This window comes from Puma concolor, chromosome B1 (assembly GCF_028749965.1).
Source record: "Puma concolor isolate L17-30 chromosome B1, mPumCon1.1.hap2, whole genome shotgun sequence".
Classification (NCBI taxonomy): domain Eukaryota; kingdom Metazoa; phylum Chordata; class Mammalia; order Carnivora; family Felidae; genus Puma; species Puma concolor.
Genome location: NC_141670.1, coordinates 146,614,378 through 146,632,989, shown reverse-complemented (window position 1 = coordinate 146,632,989; position 18,612 = coordinate 146,614,378). Strand labels below are relative to the sequence as shown.

Below are 18,612 nucleotides of genomic sequence, written 5' to 3'. Positions count from 1 at the left end.
TAAAAAAAGAAAAGCACCCAATTCTACTTTCGTGCGTCAAAGCTCCATTTACAAGATGCTCAAATTAAAAATGACTGAATTTACTAAAAGTATTATCCCTGTCAGCCAGCATGGAGAATGAAGTCATTGGGAACAATATAAGCATTGAAAAAGACACAGCTTGACAAGAAGCATGACCCACTGTCTCATAGCTAACTGCTAAATGCTGAGGTAAGTTATACGCCAGCTGGGTCAACTATTTCAAAAAATCAAATGTGACCAACCTAAACAGTCATGTGTGTTGTATTTGCCTCATCTCTGAGCTGAATTTTCCATTTTTAGAGCCAAGTGCATTTTATATTTTAAAAATAAAAAATATAACATTATCACAAAATGGCCATTCATCTGTATTCTGATGATGTAGGACAACTTCAAATCCAATGATTTCTTACGACATCATATATATCTGATTTTAGGATTTGAACCACACTCCATGCCCCACTAGAAAGTCCAACTGTAGGGGTGCCTGGATGGCTCAGTCAGTTTAAGTGTCTGACTTCAGCTCAGGTCATGATCTCACTGTTGGGGAGCTCGAGTCCTGCTTCTGGAGAGCTCGTGCCCCGCTTTGGGTGAGCCCTGCTTTAGGGAAGCCCCACTTCTCTCTCTCTTTCTGCCCCTCATGGAATTCGCCCTCTCTCTCTCTCTCTCTCTCTCTCTCTCTGCCCCTCACTCACTTGCACCCTCTTTTCCTCTTGAAAGAAAGAGAGAAAGAAAGAAAGAAAGAAAGAAAGAAAGAAAGAAAGAAAGAGAAAGAGAATCCAACTGTAAGTCAGAGGAGAACTTATCAATCTACGAATGTAAGCAGAAACTGGAAGAATATTTCATAGTCAAATCCCTAAAATTCTATTTATATTAGAAAGGAGCAGTACAGATTAATGGGGAAAGAGTAAGTTTGGAGTCAAATGGCACTGCATTTGAATCCTGGATACACCTTCTCATCACTAGCTTTGTGATTATGATTAAGACACTGAACATTGAACTTCAGGGTCTCCATCTGTAAACTGTAAGTAACTTACATGGTAGAGATAGAGCTATGTGCTTAAAGAAAAACAAATTATGAATTATCAACCTTGGTAACGCCTGGCACAGGGTAGGTACTCCACACGGTGGCAGCTATAAAGACCTGAAGTAAAAAAGAGAATTCTAATTCCTCTGGTAAAACAGTAAATTATCATTCTCATAAGTGGATATTGACATTTTTCTACACCTATGCTGTGATTTGATCCATGTATAAAACATGGTTATGAAATAAAGTACAAAAGATACATACACATATATGTATGCATACCACACCACATTCCTACAGTGTAATTATATGTATGTACTTAGTGAGGCAAAACTGTATGTTGGCCTTCCCCCCGCACTGTTCCTTTCCAGAATTTTTAATTGATGAATAGAAATATGGCATCTTCTACTTGTATGCTTCTTTGTATTCTCAGGACACTTCTGCTCCTGACTTAGCACACTGTGTATGTCTGTTGGGATTACTGATTCAGTTGGTTGGTTAAGTGATTCAGTGATACAAAAACAATAGATAAAGGCAGATCCTCGGGATGGTACTAACAACCAAGTGGATTATCAATCATATCTCTAATTAAAAAAAATAAAGTTCATACAGAGTTCGAAGTTTTGTTTTTTGTTTTTTTTTTTTTTTCAACGTTTTTTATTTATTTATGGGACAGACAGAGACAGCATGAACGGGGGAGGGGCAGAGAGAGAGGGAGACACAGAATCGGAAACAGGCTCCAGGCTCCGAGCCATCAGCCCAGAGCCCGACGCGGGGCTCGACAGAGTTCGAAGTTTTAATCAACATTCAGAGTAAAAGCTATCAGGATCTGGGGGATTTTCTCATTGTATCTTCATTGTCAAGAAGAAAAACAGAATCCTGAGTATGCGTACTATACAGAGAGAATTTTCTAAGGTGAAAAAAGAAATAATGTTTAACATGCAGTCGAAAAAACTATTAGGGAATGGAATGGTGTTTATCACCATGGGCTTGTGGTTGACTGAGACAAAAACTGAAATAGGTGAAGTTTGACATTAGTGTTCTCTTCCAGCATGTTTTGTTAACTACCTCTTTTTCCATTGTTGTTTTGCCCTCCTAGAAACCAGAATCTCTGTCCTGGCCTGAAATTCCTCCAAATAGAGGATAGCTTTTAAATATAATTTCTTGGGGCGCCTGGGTGGCGCAGTCGGTTAAGCGTCCGACTTCAGCCAGGTCACGATCTTGCGGTCCGTGAGTTCGAGCCCCGCGTCGGGCTCTGGGCTGATGGCTCGGAGCCTGGAGCCTGTTTCCGATTCTGGGTCTCCCTCTCTCTCTGCCCCTCCCCCGTTCATGCTCTGTCTCTCTCTGTCCCAAAAATAAATAAACATTGAAAAATAAATAAATAAATAAATATAATTTCTTTTCCAAATGTATTTGCTTTCAGTGCAGATATACAAGGAGAGAAATGGCTTAACTCAAATACTCTAAAATCAAGTGCTTCAACCTGAATCTTCTAGAAAGCAAAGTCTGAGATACAAATGAAGGGATTATGACTTTATTTGGGAGGTACATGCTCTGGGGTCATGATAATGAAAAAAAAAAAGGAAATGAAGCAAAGAAGAAGGCAAAGCAATGAATGCAATGTGTGTACTCATCACCCTGATGCAGCTCCAAGTTGCACCACAAAAAGACACTGAAATTTGCTCAGACAACATGTTCACTCATACATAAGCTATACAAAGCATTTTTCAAGAATGCATCTTGAAGTAGATCATGGAAAAAAGAATGAAGGAGAAATTTATCTGCCTCAATCACTTTCTTTTCTTTTTTTTTTTTTTTTAAACTTTTTTTTTTTTTCAACGTTTATTCATTTTGGGGACAGAGAGAGACAGAGCATGAACGGGGGAGGGGCAGAGAGAGAGGGAGACACAGAATCGGAAACAGGCTCCAGGCTCTGAGCCATCAGCCCAGAGCCCGACGCGGGGCTCGAACTCACGGAGTGCAAGATCGTGACCTGGCTGAAGTCGGACGCTTAACCGACTGCGCCACCCAGGCGCCCCTGCCTCAATCACTTTCATCACCCATTTCCTGGACAAAATTCCCTATAATGAGTGCTAACTCCTTCCATCTCTGGCCCTTGCTGAATGAGAGGCCAGAACTGATGTCCTGGGACATGGTGTTATCCAAGTCCAAAAACAGGGCAACCTAGGTGTGCCTGGGTGGCTCAGATAGGTAAGCATCTGACTTTTTTTTTCAGCTCAAGTCACGATCTCATGGTTCATGAGTTTGAGTCCCGCATCGGGTTCTACACTGACAATGTGGAGCCTGCTTGGGGTTCTCTATTTCCCTCTCTCTCTGCCTCTCTCTCTCTCTGTCTCAAAAATAAGTAAATAAACATTAAAAAAAACACAAACGCTTACTTTAAAAGAAAAAAGAACGGCAGTCTGCCATGGGTAGGGAGTTGAGCAGAGACAAGGGAAATAGTCGAAGACTCTTAAGAGGGATGTAACATCTGCGTCCCAGGACAGTGAGGATTTGGGGCATCAGGACATCTCATGGAAAGACATGTTCTAAGATAAGGATGTATTTTTCCAAGATCTCTCAAATCACCTGGAAAACTGCATATGCTACAAAACTCAAGGACAGGCTTCTGGATTTTCAGAGCTAGGAAGAGAAGCAGTGATAGGACAGAAAAAAATAAGGGGGTCCTCACAAATACTTTATGTTCATTCAAAATTAAGAAACTAAAATATAAACTCTATCCTTCTCCAATGTAAAATTTTACCCCAAATGGCAGAAACAGTATCTTGTTATTTAAGAAAGGCTAAGGAATGATGGATAACACTTTTTTGATAAGAGTACTCCACAATCTCATATTTTAAAGCCCAGAGAGGGAAATAATTTAACAACCTGTCACACATAAACTAACTAATATATCTGAAAACTGTCAACACTACAATAATGCCTTTGCCAGTAAATCAACCTCTTTTTTTCTCACCATGACCATTATTAAATCTGTGACAATGACTAAATTGAATGGGAGCCCCATAATAACCTAGAGCTAGTTTCTTAGAAATCATCAGTTGTCAAAACTTGACTTTTTGATTCCCATTCCTTTATGATAAGACCATTCCAGACAGTCAGACATTATAATACTTTAAATGAAAAGCTCTTGGCTCACTGAATTTCCATAGTAGTCCATAGAGAGGAGGCGAAAGGAACCAACCAAAAGAACAATTTGTTATCAGGGAGGATTATCCGATTGCAAAATGAGGAGAAAATGTGGAGTTGGCCTCTGGATTTAGTGATAACACAGTCTCTGACCCATGACGAAACAGTCATCAAACTTTAATAATGGTAAGGAAAAGAACATAGAATTTTAGAGTAGATGCTTACCCAACCTGAAAAAGCCCCAGAATTTAGGGTCTTAAAAATGCGTTAGGGAAAGCCAATCCAACTTAACATTAATAAATTATTTTCTTTACCAATAAAACTATTTGCAGAGACTAAAAGTATAAAGAAAGAAAGAAACATTAGGCCATATAGTTTAAGTGTCAGGCATATAGAAAACAGATTCTATTGGAACCCCAAAAAGAGGCAATGTGTTAAGCTGGAGAAATCATAGGGAAAAGTTTCAGAGATTGGGAACTAAACTGAATCAAAGGCAATGACATAGAAATGAGTGTAGTGTGTTTGGGAGATAATGAGTAAAGTTGTCCAGCTGGAGGGAAGAATTCCACCAAGGGTATTAAGAACAAGGGCCTTCTTGATGTGCATGGTGTGACTGTGCAATAATTCAATTGATTTCCTTGTGTGACCTAGGAAAATAAGATGCATTAAGACATGGTCACACCACATATTTCCAGACGAAGCTTTGTAGTGTCTGTTCACCACATCCTGAAAGACAGATTCCCAACAGAAGGATCTGACCAGTCTAGAAAACCACTTAAGAAGTATTTAATAGTGGTGAGTGCTGATGGATAGACACCAGTAAGAAAAAGGGACGGGTTTCCTTTGTTGGGCTTCTGCAAAGGCAAACGGGAAGCATAGCTTATTCTTGGGTGTAGTTTCTTCTCGCATCTAAATCACACATTCAATCACTGTTTGTACCCTCCATTACAATTGTCAGGTATCTAAAAGTGATTACAGGATTTTCACACAGATGTTTCCTAACAAAGGATGGCAATGTTAGACATGTGTCTCCTGAAAGAATCACAATTGAAACTTTTGTCAATATAATTTATCAGTTAAAGTTATGCCAGAGGTTTTGGGTTTTCTTTCTTTTCTTTTTTTTTTTTTTTTTTTTTTTTTTGCATTCATAATCAGATCCCCACTGATAAATCACTGTGCTAATAAATGGTAAAACAGAAGATCAAAATAGCCTGGGCATGGGATTGGTTCTAAATCCCAAAATATCCTCTTATTACATCATGTGACGAGTACATGATACTCACATGACATCACTGATGATGTTAACCTCGATATCTCCATTCATGAGAAGACAGGTCGCTGAATACAGTTTAGGAAGGAAAAACTCAAGCTACTTTTCAAAATTCAACACCATTGGTTCACAAGGCTCCGAGTGTCCCGCCTCTTCTCTTCTCAGAGAGGTCCTCTGGCAGTGTCTTGATTTAAAACCCTATCTTCCAAACTCCAAAGCATTCCCAAAGTGCAGTAACATGATGTATGTTCACAGAGACACAGGAACCCTTGCTGGTCATTTGACACACTTCCTACCTAACTCGGGAATCATTTTTACACAACTTCCATAAGTGTAAGCAGACCATAAACATGTCCAGGCATGGGAAGCCACCACATCCCAAGCAGCTGATTCCACTTTTTTCAAAGCTCCACACGAGAGAAAATTAAGGTGAGAGATGTCTTCCTGGAATTTTAGTTCATTAATCCAAGTTGTGCCCTCTGAACTGCACAGAGGAAACCTTTGTTGAGACAACTTTTCAGTGGGGTGAAATCGGCTCTCATAAGCCAAACTTTTGTCTTTTCTACCCACCATTTCAACTTCTATCCTCTCAGTCATGTGTGTGTGTGTGGGGGCGGGGGTCTTCAGTTACCACCAGTGTCTTGTCTCGGACTTTTTAAGAGCACCAGTGATTTCCTCATAGCTCACCCACCGGTGGCATCTTCTTGATCCTCAGCCTCCTCCACCTCCACAGTATTTGATATGGTTGACCTTCCCAAATCTTCCATCTAAAAGCCACCCCCATTCTTGGCTTCCTGACTTGTCCTTCCTTTTTCACTCAACTCTGCCAACCCTTTTCCTGTCTCCCACACCACAAAAATTGGTGCCCCCAGCACTCTACTCTCAGTCTTTTTTTTCCCCAAATGTTTTTATTGTGGTAAAACACACATAACATAAAATTCTTTATCTTAGCCATCTTTAAGTGTTCAGCCCAGTGCTACTACACATATTCATACCATTGTACAACCATAACCGCCATCCCTCTCTAGAACTTTTTTCATCTTGCAAAACTGAAATGCTTTACCTAGTAAATAATGACTCCCCATTCTCGCCTCTTCCAGCCCCTGGCAACCACCATTCTACTTTCTATCGCTATGATTTTGCCTTGGTATTCTTTTTCACAATGCCAGACAATATCACAAAATACCCATGGACTCAGTATTTAAATAAATATTGGCTGAGAATTTATCATGTGCTAGGCACTGTGGTAGATCCTGAAATTATAATCAGCTAAATAATTACTTTATGCTTTTAGCCGTATTTTCTGACCAGGTGACTGTCCAAACTAGGTAGCCATTAGAATTTCCTATAAAGCCTCTTTTTTTTTTTTTTTGTACTAAACTTTTTATTTCATAATAATGTTGGGTTTATAGACTAGTTGCCAATACAGAGCATTCCTGTACCCCTGTACTCCCCTCACCCACTTTTCTTTCTTCTAATGTCATCATTCGAGGTGGTATATTTATCAAAATGAAGAACCAACATTGGTATATTACTGTGAACTAAACTCAAGACTTCGTTCTAATGCCACCAAGTTTCCACTAATGTGCTTTCTCCCTGTCAAGCTTCCTAGTCTCCTGTGGTCTGTGACAGGTTCTCGTTCTTTCTGTGCTTTGTTTTGCTAGTTTTATGACTTCATTGACAAAGTTGATGTGTACTGGTCAGGTATTTTGTAGAATTCCCTTCAATGTTGGGTTTGACTGGTATTTTTGTAATGATTGGACTGGGATTATGGATTTTAGGAACAACACTAAAGAGAAGTGTTCCCTCATCACATTATACGAAAGATACATGATAGCTATAGGACGTCATTAACCCTGTTACGTTAATCCTGGCCACTTAGTTAAAGTAGCATTTGCCAGATTTTTACACTGTGAAGATACCATTTTCTTTCTCCTGTTTATACTCTATTCTTTGGGAACAAGTCACTAAAACTAGCCTACACTCAAAAGGAGCAAGGAATTAATCTCTACTCCCTACTTGGGGGAAAATCTACATATATTATTTGCAATTATTCCATAAGAAATACTTGGGGTTTTTTTCTCCTGGAAAGTCTTTAAAAATTTAGTTTCATAGGGACATCTCTACCAGACTTTAATAGGTCTAGGAAGAGGACTGATAATTTGTACTTTTTACATTTCTTGGGAGAACAATCAGATTTGGGATCCACTGCTCTAACTTGAAGTCAATTTCCAAATTTCCAAATGCTCATAAGTAAGACATTTGAATGTCTCAAAAGCATTTCACATCCCCACCAAAAAAAAACAAAAAACAAACAAACAAAACCCCAAAAAAACAAAAAGCAGCTTTATTTCACATATGGCATCATAAATTCTTTTTTTCTCTCAGGTTAGCAGTCTTGGAGACAACTTTAATTCATTCCTCTTTCCCCTTTCTTACCTACACATGACTTGTCATTATGTCTCATAAATTCTTACTTAAAAGTATTTATTGAATTTATTCTTTTCTCTCCGATGCATGGCCCAGACTTTCTAGGCTACTTCCTAGCCTAGAACAGTAGCTTCTGCTTTGCCTCTTATTAACCTCTCCTCATCTGATCCATTCTGCAAATGAAAAGCAATCTTAAAACCACTGCATTCCCTGTATTAATCCCCTATTGAAAATACTACAATAGCTACCCATTATCCATTATTATTACACTCCCAGGAAGGAGGCCTTCTGACATGAGTTAGGCACTAAATGACATATTTAATGTTAGAGAATGAAGCTGTCATAGAAAACGGGGGTGGGGGAGCCAGTGAGAAGAATAAATAAACTCAAGACTTCGTTCTAACTCCACCGAATTTTCCATTAATGTGCTTTCTCTGTCAAGAGCTAGGCACATTAAGCTCATTCACTCCTGTTTTTCTCTAAACGTTCTATGGTCAGGAGTTAACGCTCTTGAATCGGTCCTCTTGGATTAGCCTCTTTCACCAAATGCATTCGCTACTCTAAGATGGGCCTGGGGCTACCTCATGATTATAAGCCACCCTCAGCCATGGAAAGCCTAGCAGTACATGGTTAGGAATGAGAAACAAACCACTCAGGTCAGCCTCTAATCTGGACTTAAACAGGGACGAAGTCAGCTGTTCACCAAGCTACAGGGCATGCTACTGCATGGCATCTGGCATCCAACGGCATCTGGAAGTTTCCATAGTATTCAAACAAGTTCCCCAGGTAGGAGACCATGTAACATTTTAAAGTTAAAGTCTTAACATATAACTAAATGCATGTATTTATCTAAATTACAAAATCTTCTGGCTCTAATTCCTAGAAAATCCTGCAAAAATGGCACTGCATCAAGAATTCAGGATCCTAACTAATATTCTCATCCTGGAAACCAGGTCCTTATCCAGTCAACATTTCCCTCAATACCAAATTACCTCTTTGTTCTAGACATTTGGGTCTGCTCACTCTCTGCTGCATCCACAAAGAAAAGGTAATTATTAATTTGTCCACTTTCTAATTTTTCTCCCATTGTTTCCTCCACAATCATCATGGAAAAACTAACGCAGGTCCCTATTTCCTTCATGATTTTTTTTCCCCAATCCCTCCAGCCCCTAACAGATTCTCCTTCTCTGAGGTCATATTTAGGTTTTACTATGTAATTTGAACATTATTAGGTATTCATTTCTGATGAACATTTTCCCCATTATAATGCAAACTCTTTGTGGAGAGACAATGAGATACTTAGACCATTCTCCTTAATGCTAAACACAGTATTAGACACATTTTATAATGCTATTAGACACACGCTAGCAAAAAATTTTAGATTATGTCTTCTTTATTATTACATGGTTTAGAAATAAAGAGTACTTTCCAACAGCCGCCCCCCCCCCCAACACTATGCCATGGGCAAGAGACCCTTGCGTTTGGATAAGTTCATGTTTCGCTGGTGGTGACAGTCAATACCAAAATTTCATGAGCAAATCTCATTCTATCAGGTCAGCTTACTCAGTAAAACCAGGCAGAGCTTCCATCCAAGTGAAGAATTACCTAAAATAAGTCATTGTTCTCAAATTCAGAGACAGTGAAGATGAAATATAAAGAGTTATTGGAAGACATAAAGGGTTCTTTGTTTTTGGATATAGAAGCTAGTGTGTGTGTGTGTGTGTGTGTGTGTGTACACACAAAGTTTACATCACGATCTTTGTGATTCACTATGAGAAGCTACTGGTCTAGGAGGACTCCTTGATGGGCACTCAGATTCATTTACTGAACAAATGTTTATTGAGCACTTACTATGTACAGTCATTGTTCTAGGCTCTAGGAATACAGATGTGAACAAATCACACAAAAATCTCTGCCATGATGGAACTTACATTCCAATGGAACTGTTTAAAGCACTATTGAAAGCATGGTTTTGATGGAGCAGATTCCTGTTTTTTTCCCCTTTGCTTCCAGTGGTGAATATTACAGCAATTTCCTCTGATCAAAGCACAAACACTAATATTTCAATTGGCTTACAAAACACAATGATTCCATTTCTCCTCTTCAGTCAATACCTATGAAATAACTTACCTACATTTTCACAAAGTTGGGAGAATATTAGTAACATACTGAACATTTAGTAGCCAATTGTTCTGCTAAAATCTTTTCTTGAATTATCTCATTTTATCCTCAAAACAATCCTGTATCCCTAGATGGCAGACATCATTATCACTATCATTCTATAGATGAGATGACGCAGCACAAGGAGATTAAATAACTTCCTCAATGTTACAAGACAATATTGTAGAACAACAATATTTATGCATGGCTGTTTACCCTTTATAACCTGAAAAAAATTATTTTGTCACAAGAGCACTCCCTAAAATAATTTCTAGTTATTTTTCCATTTTTCTGATTTTCTAGAAACAAATTTTGACACTGTGCTATCATCCATTTTGCCAAGAGGAGTTCTATTTCTTTTTAATTAAGGCAATTAGTTGCATAATTCAAATAAGTGACACAACCCCATTTTGATGAGAGTACCTAAAATATTAAAAAGATCTCCTAAATATTTCATGTTTCGTTGCTGGTGAAGGATGACTTTTGGGTCTAGTTCAACCTTAAGATGTTGGGATTCAGTGTCAATGCCAGGCGAGCGCTGTGAAGCTTTTCATGGCATAAAACTAGGATCAAATTTGGCAGATGAAGAAGAATCTATAGAGACCTTTTTAGAAAGCAGACATGCATTTTGCTTTTGCAGGATTATTTTTTTACATTTGTTCCTTTCTTTCTTTTTTTTTTAAATTTTTTTTTAACGTTTATTTATTTTTGAGACAGAGAGAGACAGAGCATGAACAGGGGAGGGGCAGAGAGAGAGAGAGAGATACAGAATCTGAAACAGGCTCCAGGCTCCGAGCTGTCAGCACAGAGCCCGACGCGGGGCTCGAACTCACGGATCGCGAGATCGTGACCTGAGCCGAAGTCGGCCGCTTAACCGACTGAGCCACCCAGGCGCCCCTACATTTGTTCTTTTCTAACAAAGCAGTCACATAGAACTCTTGAGAATTTTTGTCTAGTTCCTATTTCATAACTAGTGGGAGAAGGAATTTTCTCAGTAAAGATAAGAGACAGTTACCCCATCAACTGGTAGACCTGGATTACATGAAAGAAGCACCCCAAATCAAAATACCCACAATTTTAAAAATACACAGGTTATAATTAATCATTTCCTATTATCTATTATAATAGCCCATGTTCATCCAGAATTTACTATGTTCTGGGCACATTTTAAGTGCTTTATGCACTAGCTAATTGAACCATACAATAGCCTTGGTTCTGTCACTATTGGCCTTTATTGATGAAGAAACTGAGGCCCGGGGGTTTAAAAGATCTTCCCAAGGTTAAGGAGTTGGTAAGTCACCGCACCAGGGGGTCATGTCCAGACATCGCCCATCCCAGAGTCTACACTCTTGACCACAACACCATACTGCCTCAGGATATGTTCTTTTTAGCCATTCTTAGCCATAGGCCTGCGATTCAATTAGGAACATTATTCCCACCAACTGTTCACCATCAGCTAGGATGGCCTGGGCCTAAAATATAAGCAGGCAGGTTTCCTGGCTGGGATAAAGAGCCAGGAATCCACGAAGCTGAGGTGTATCCAGAGCTGGGGATGCCACGAATACATGGGCAGGCGGCAAGGGAAAGCAAAGATGGTAGAAAACGGCTAGGATGAAGTTCAATGCTTCCTCTGCAATGCAATGAGATATCATTGTCCCATCTCCCCTCTGTTTACCTCCTTCAGCAACAAGTATTTACCGACTACGATCCAGGCACCATTACTTGATCTTCCATAGGTCATGCTCTCAGAGCCAGAATCTTAGACCAGTTACGTAATGCCTTTGTGCTTCATATCCTCCTGTATAAATGGGAACGGGAACGATGTGTAGCTTGTGTATTAGATGGGTAGCGTCATACGGATACAATGGGTCATTAGGTTCTAGACTAGTGCCGGGCGTGCATACCACATAACTGCCCTCTGGTTGTTTTTGGTGTAAAGATCAAATGAGACGAGGACACGAAAATGCTTCTTCAATTGTAAACGTCCCCAAAATGTAAAGGGTTACGTGGAGATTCCATCGCCAAAGGTCAAGCAGGTATCGGCTTGTGTCATCAGCAATGTGTTGGGTCGGGCACTCTAGGAGACGGGACCAGTCAAGTGTCAGAAACACAGAATGGCATTTCAGTGGGAAGGTGGTCATGAAAAAGTCAAAGGTGAATCCTCCTAAAGGGGCCTCATTCAGCTCTGATGACAGTTTCCTGGCCTTCCCACTAGGCTTCCAGGAGTAGGAGGCAGAGGCAGGCTGTCCTCTCCTGCTCTGGAAAGGCCTGGACTATGTGACTCACCTCAAGACAGGGGAACGTGGGCCTGTCATTCCCGACAAATGATGGCTGTGAGATATTTACATACAATGTTAGATCACGTAAGGATTCCTCCACACTAACAACTCAGACTGCAGTCGGCCTGCACAGCAAATCTATCTCAACTTCCATAGTTTTTATTCCATTTGATACCAAGCAGAAGCCATGAATATAGCAACTCGGTTACGCCCAGTCGATGCAATGTATGTGTGTTAGGAAAAGTCATCATCAGACGAGAGCGCAAATTACCTCACACCTCACAGGATTCAAAGGGCATTTTTAAGTGACCCATTGGACAACACCCTAAATCCAATGCCCTTCCTGCTTCCCCCTTTAAACGCTTTATTTATCTATCTATCTATCTATCTATCTATCTATTTGAGAGCAAGAGAGAGAAGGGGATAGCAACAAAGGCAGAAAGAGGAGAGAATCTTAAGCAACCTCCATGCTCAGCACGGAGCCGGACACAGAGCTCAATCCCGCAACCCTAGGGTCATGACTCGAGCAGAAATAGTCTGATGCTTAACCAACTGAGCCCCCGAGCCACCCCTAAACATTATTTTAATGTTTTTTTTTAATTTTTTTTAACATTTATTTATTTTTGAGAGACAGAGCAGGAGCAGAAGAGGGACAGAGAGAGAGAGAGAGGGAGACACAGAATCTGAAGCGGGCTCCAGGCTCTGAGCCGTCAGCACAGAGCCCAATGTGGGGCTTGAACTCACAAACCATGAGATCATGACCTGAGCCGAAGTCGGACGCTTAACCAACTGAGCCACCCAGACTCCCCTAATGTTCATTTATTTTTGAGAGAGAGAGAGAGGCAGACAGAGGAGCCAAAGCAGGCTCCGTGCAGGCTCCATACCGTCAGCACAGAGCCTGACGTGGGGCTCGAACTCACAAACCATGAGATCATGACCTGAGCCAAAGGCAGACTCTTGACCTACTGAGCCCCCCCAGGTGCCCCTAAACACTTGTTTTAAAAACTCCTATTTTGACTGATGAGATCTGCCCTCGAAGCAAACATGTGAGAGACCTATAGCATTTCTGAGCCGCCCGTACAGCACATAAGAAACAGAAGTAAACTTCCTACTGGCAGAACACAAGTCCTTTTGTGAAAGCATCTCTAGCGCTGCTGGAAGCAAGTCCCAAGTAAAAAGAGACGAAGAGACAAGTCTTTCTGCATCTCTGGATTGTGCACGTGTTTTGCCAACAAGAAATGGAACAGCTTTCGTTCCCGAATCTGCCGTTTTTTCAGTGACTGGGCATTGTCACCAACAGACACTTGCATTCACCCACCCAAGTAACTAATATGTTTTGAGCTCCTACTATGTGCCAGGCGCTCTTTATGCACCCTCCCCCCAGAGTAAATAAGGCTACATGAATGAATAAATCCATGACTTTGGAAAGGGGGAAATGTTGTATTAATAATATACTACCAACTCAGGCACATTTCAATAAAAAGCCTGAACACAAACATTTGTTACACTTTTCATCACTATTTTGGACTCAGTGCCTCTACTCTACAGGTCAGCCAAATAACATGCTACATATTCTCAAAAAATGTAAAGAATGAGCAAAAGTACTTGGTGGCTATTTGAGTGGACTTTGCTGACAATCAAAGTAGGTTATTGCCTAATGGATCTGAATTAAGAGGAAATCCCCCCTCTCTCTGCAACCATCTAAAAAACCCTCTGACTGCTTCAAGTTTTAGCAATTAGAGAGTCATTTGAGCTACCAAGATTCCTTCTTTAAGATACTAATATGCCGGGGAAAGCTAGCTGTTAGTAGCATTACAAAGCATACCCATTTTAATCAGATTGCTTTCCTCTTACATATTACTTTGGAGCCCTCCTGACCCTGATACACTGGTCTATGGATTCTTTGCGGATCCAGGAGTCTGTCATAACAATTTTGGAAGCGTATCAGGACCATGGCTTAGACCCAATTGCATGCAGCCTAGATTCTGGCTTGTCTGGACCCTCCTGGGAAGACGCTAAGTCCTAATGGAGACATTTACAAGCCAAGCTGGTGGTGCCGAGAGCTGATTCAAGGTACAAGCTTGGTGCCCGTGCCTCTGACTATCCGCCTGACTGTCCTCTTCGTGACACTCATGTCTATGTCCTGGCACGAGCGGACTACAGTAAAAGGGCGAGAAAAAACAAGATGAGGTTCTCACGCTGCGTTCTCTGAGGACTTGAGGAACACGGGGGTGCTGGGACGACTGGTGTCAGCAGAGACTCTGGGACAGACGTAGGTACTCTCTATCCTCAGGGCCTTTGACTTCAGCACAGACACTGGCAGGCCAAAGCAGCAGCAGGGGCACCTCCTGTGGGCATGACAAAGCAGGCCTGCCGTGGTGGGATCTTCCAGAATTATCTGGGAATTTCCACACAACAACTGAGAATGGGGCAATAGCAAAAATCAATTAGCAACAGCTGCTTATGTGCAAAACCTGGGATTCTGAAGAGGAAAAAAAAAAAAAAAAAACACTCCTCCCGTTCTTCTAAACCGGAAGTACGACTTAAGAGGAAAAGCCCAAAATCTTACAGCACTCGGGGCTTCAGTTACTGCATCTGTTTAATGGGAATTTTGCTTGCTGTCACCTACCTGCTCTGTAACTTGGAAGGTAGGTAAATGGCATGAAGGCCCGTACTCTCAAGCAGAACTGAAACCAACTTACAAACACTAATGTGTTTGATTCTAATGAGGAGGGGAACATATTTTTAATTTTAAAACTCAATTTTTAAAAGGTAACTTTTTTTTTTTATCTTTTTCACTGGTTATGATTTCAGTTTTTTGTTATTTTTTTAAGTTTATTTATTTATTTATTTATTTATTTATTTATTTAGAGGGGAGGGGATGAGAGAGAGAGGGGTAGGGAGAGTCCCAAGCAGGCTCCATGCTGAGAGTGAGGAGCCAGAGCCACACTCGGGGCTCGATCCCACAGAACCAGGAGATCATGACCTGAGCCGAAATCAAGAGTGGGACTGATTAACCGACTGAGTCACCCAGGCGCCCCTCAGTTTTAGTTTTACACGGAAATTGGATGAGAGGAAGGAATTCAAAAACAGAATTTAAAAAGGAATAGTTTGATTGCTTTGAGATTAAAAAAAAAAGAATACTTTAAGCACAGTTGTTGCCTCTTTCCCAAAGAAATGTCTTTCTCAAAGAAATATGCATCCATGATTCTCTCTGTTATTACAAAGTTTGCATGAAACAAAGATCCCTTTACAAAGTGACTGGAAGTGAAACAGTGTTGTACAAAGAATTCTCTTAAACTTCCCAGTGGAAATGTTAAAGATGAGTACAATGTCATGTTGCTAAGGACCATAGGCTCATCTAAAGCAACCCCTTCATTTTACAAATGAAAAAAACAATGTCCAGAAAGCTGTCATTTATAGACATCTCAGAGTCACAGGATGGCCCAGCTGGAACCAGGTCTCATGTCTGCTCCAGGCCAGTTCTTAAGGCATTTTCCACGGTCACACACACACACACACACACACACACACACACACACACAGGGTTCTCAAGGCACTTTCCACAGTCACACACACGTTCGTGCAGCACACAGTGCATTGCTCACATTTTGTTCAAAAAGTAAATAACATGAACATGTGATTTAAATTAGGGACGAGACCGAAAAGTTAAGCTAAGCGTGTGCGAGAGAACTAGAATCACTTTACGGGAACGCTGATGCCAACCACTTATATCCTTCGGAATTTTGCAAGCAGTGGAGCTTAGGGGATCTGGAGCCTAGATTCAGTTCCCTAAACCGAACATTCAACAGGGCAGATGTACAACCAGGTTATCCTGAGGGTACAACAGCACCGGAGTAGAGTTTTGTTGTTGCTGCTGTTTCCATTTCTGCCTTGCGACATGTTTTGAGGAAAAAATAAAGCATGATGTGATAGCACAGGGGGAAGAATGTCTATCAACCCCTCCTACCATAACCTTTCTGCTGGCACAGTGCGCTCACCTAGGTCTTGCTTCGCTCACCCCCGGATTTTGCCTGTCAGACAATCAGGTCCTCGGGCCCACAGCTCCCCCATCTCGACCCACACCGCACCTTCTATCATTGGCCTCTCTTCCCTATTTTCAAATGTTACCCAAGCATCGAAGCACCCACTCATGTCCTTTACCACAGCTTTTTCCCCTACTCCGTCTGTCACTGGTGAGCCAGCCCTTCCCTGGTTTTATGAATTTTTCTCTTACTGTTTCCTACCGGTGGGTCTGGCATTCCCAAATTCAGCATAACATCTTGAAGGCAAGACTCATGTCTTAGGAATCTCTTGAGCCCTCTTCCCACCCCTATCTCCATATACTCTAACATCTGGCTGATGGTAACAGATTCTCAGTCAATACTCTGTTGGACAGTCCAGACAAGGTGGAGGAAGAAAACACCTGCTTCATCTGAGTGATGCCGTCCAAAGCATCAGCACCATTTTCTGAGCCTAACTCCCTACCCCCACTGCTCTTCTTCAGACTCCACATGATGCCCCGATCACATGGTTACCGACTTCTTCCTCTGCTGGGTTTCTTAAATCAGTCAGTCCCTTCTCTCTAATCACGGCCCTAAGTCAGATGCACTTCCAACCAAGGTCGTGACACCTAGCCACCTCTCTTACTCCAAGGACCACAGCCAAATCAAAGTGTCCATATAGATTCCACCTCTTTCCCCTCCACGTGAGAAATGGACCCCTCCAGTCCTTCCCAGGCTTGAAGGCAGGAGTGATAATCACGTAGACACTTCAGTTATAGAGACGCCTCCATCCCCACCACCCTTCCTCACCAGCAAAGCACCCAGTGCTCCTGAACCTAACAGCCCAAGTGTAATTTTTCTCAACGAAGAAAAGTTTTCCCTCCCCACTTTCTTCTGAAAATAGGAAATAATATATTCCAAGCAAAACACCTCTGCCTTTCTTAGATAGTGTCCTCGGCAGAATATGCCATTTCCCTATCAGCAGCAGGAGACTGAGGTCTCAGAAGTTGTCTCCTTTTCTCCTCCAGCCCCTCCCAACTTCCCTGACAAGATCTGGGTGTCAGAATCTATGCCCGGCTCTCCTGGAGCCATCCCCCTAAGTCTCTAACTCTCGCACACGCCCAGGGCGTGCACACACCTGCCAAACTGCTCACCACCTTGCTCGGTCCTCTGCTTCCCTCCAAAGGTCCTTCTCCGGCCGGTCTTTCCTGCTCCTTCTTTGCTGGACTGGCCTCCCACGCGCCTCACTCGAGGGAGGTCAAGGCGCCCCCACTGCCCCGACGGCACTTGAGCTCACGTCTGCAGCCCCAGCAGCCGGGCCCACGGGATCCTTCCACCCTCCGGAAACCCCGACAGGTGCAGCCTTAGGTGCCAAGTGCCCAAGCCTTAACCCAGCGCTAGCCGGATGGTCCCGGTGCTCCGACAGGCCCCTGAGCTGCAGCCCCCAGTGCGCCCTGGGGTCCAAAGGCCCGCGCGGATCAGGGTTCGCCCTCCAGGCCACTCCACCCCAGACTTTCCTCCTGGGGTTCCAGTGCCCGGCGCGCCACTTACCCAGGGCGAGGGCCAGGAGCAGTGGCAGGGAGCTGGCGCCGCCGGCCGGGGCGGCCCGGTCCATCAACCCCACGCTGCGGGGCCGGGCAGCCCCTGATCGAGTCCCCCGCCTCCTCCTGCGCCCCTTCCCGGGCCGCGGGCGCCCGAGGGCGGGCCTGGAAACTACTCTCGGGCCAGCAGGAAACGAAACTACTCCCCAGGCTGGCACCCCGGCCACAGGGCGGGCAAACACCCGGGGCGGGCGGGCGGCCGGCTCCGGGAGTGGGGCTGGGAGGAGGGAGCCTCCTATTTATCCTCGCTCTTTCTGCACACACCCCGCCAGCGAGGCGCGGGACTCGGTCGCGGTAGCCTCCACTTTGTTCCCACCCAAATTACCCCACACCCACGCTCGAGGACACATGCGGGCTGCCCTGGGACCAGCTCACCCACTCCCCCTGCTGGGTCGCACCTGGCTCTCGGTTTCCCTCCCCCCTGGGGCGTAAGCCAGGTAGGTGGGGAGCAGAGAAGAATGCTCCCGGAGGGGTGGCCCACTTGCTGGGCCGGCAGGCAGCACTGAGGGACGCGGGCTCTAGACTTCTGGAACGCCCTGGAGCCCCACGCGCGCCCTGAATGCTAGTCTCCCTTATTTCAACCAATTGCTGGGGTCTCCGGAGGGACCAGAGCCAACATTCGCTGTGGTTAACCGCAGGCCTTTGGCAATCTGCAAGCCTTTCTCTCACATGG

At 43.0% G+C, this 18,612-nt stretch overlaps 1 protein-coding gene across 2 annotated transcripts in view; it reads right to left on the bottom strand.

The window, feature by feature from the left end:
• Nucleotides 1-18,263, bottom strand: part of BTC (betacellulin) — a 46,176-nt gene extending 27,913 nt beyond the window's left edge. Inside the window, exons 1-2 of one of the 2 annotated variants that reach the window (XM_086704846.1) lie at nt 17,890-18,263; nt 1,109-1,162 (exon numbers count right to left, since the gene is read on the bottom strand). In XM_086704846.1, coding sequence (XP_086560972.1) covers nt 1,109-1,162; nt 17,890-17,953 — 118 coding nt within the window. In that variant the 5' untranslated portion in view covers nt 17,954-18,263. The remainder of the gene's footprint in view (nt 1-1,108; nt 1,163-17,889) is intronic. The other variant, XM_086704847.1, reaches the window with a different exon arrangement.
• Nucleotides 18,264-18,612: the final 349 nt, after the last annotated feature.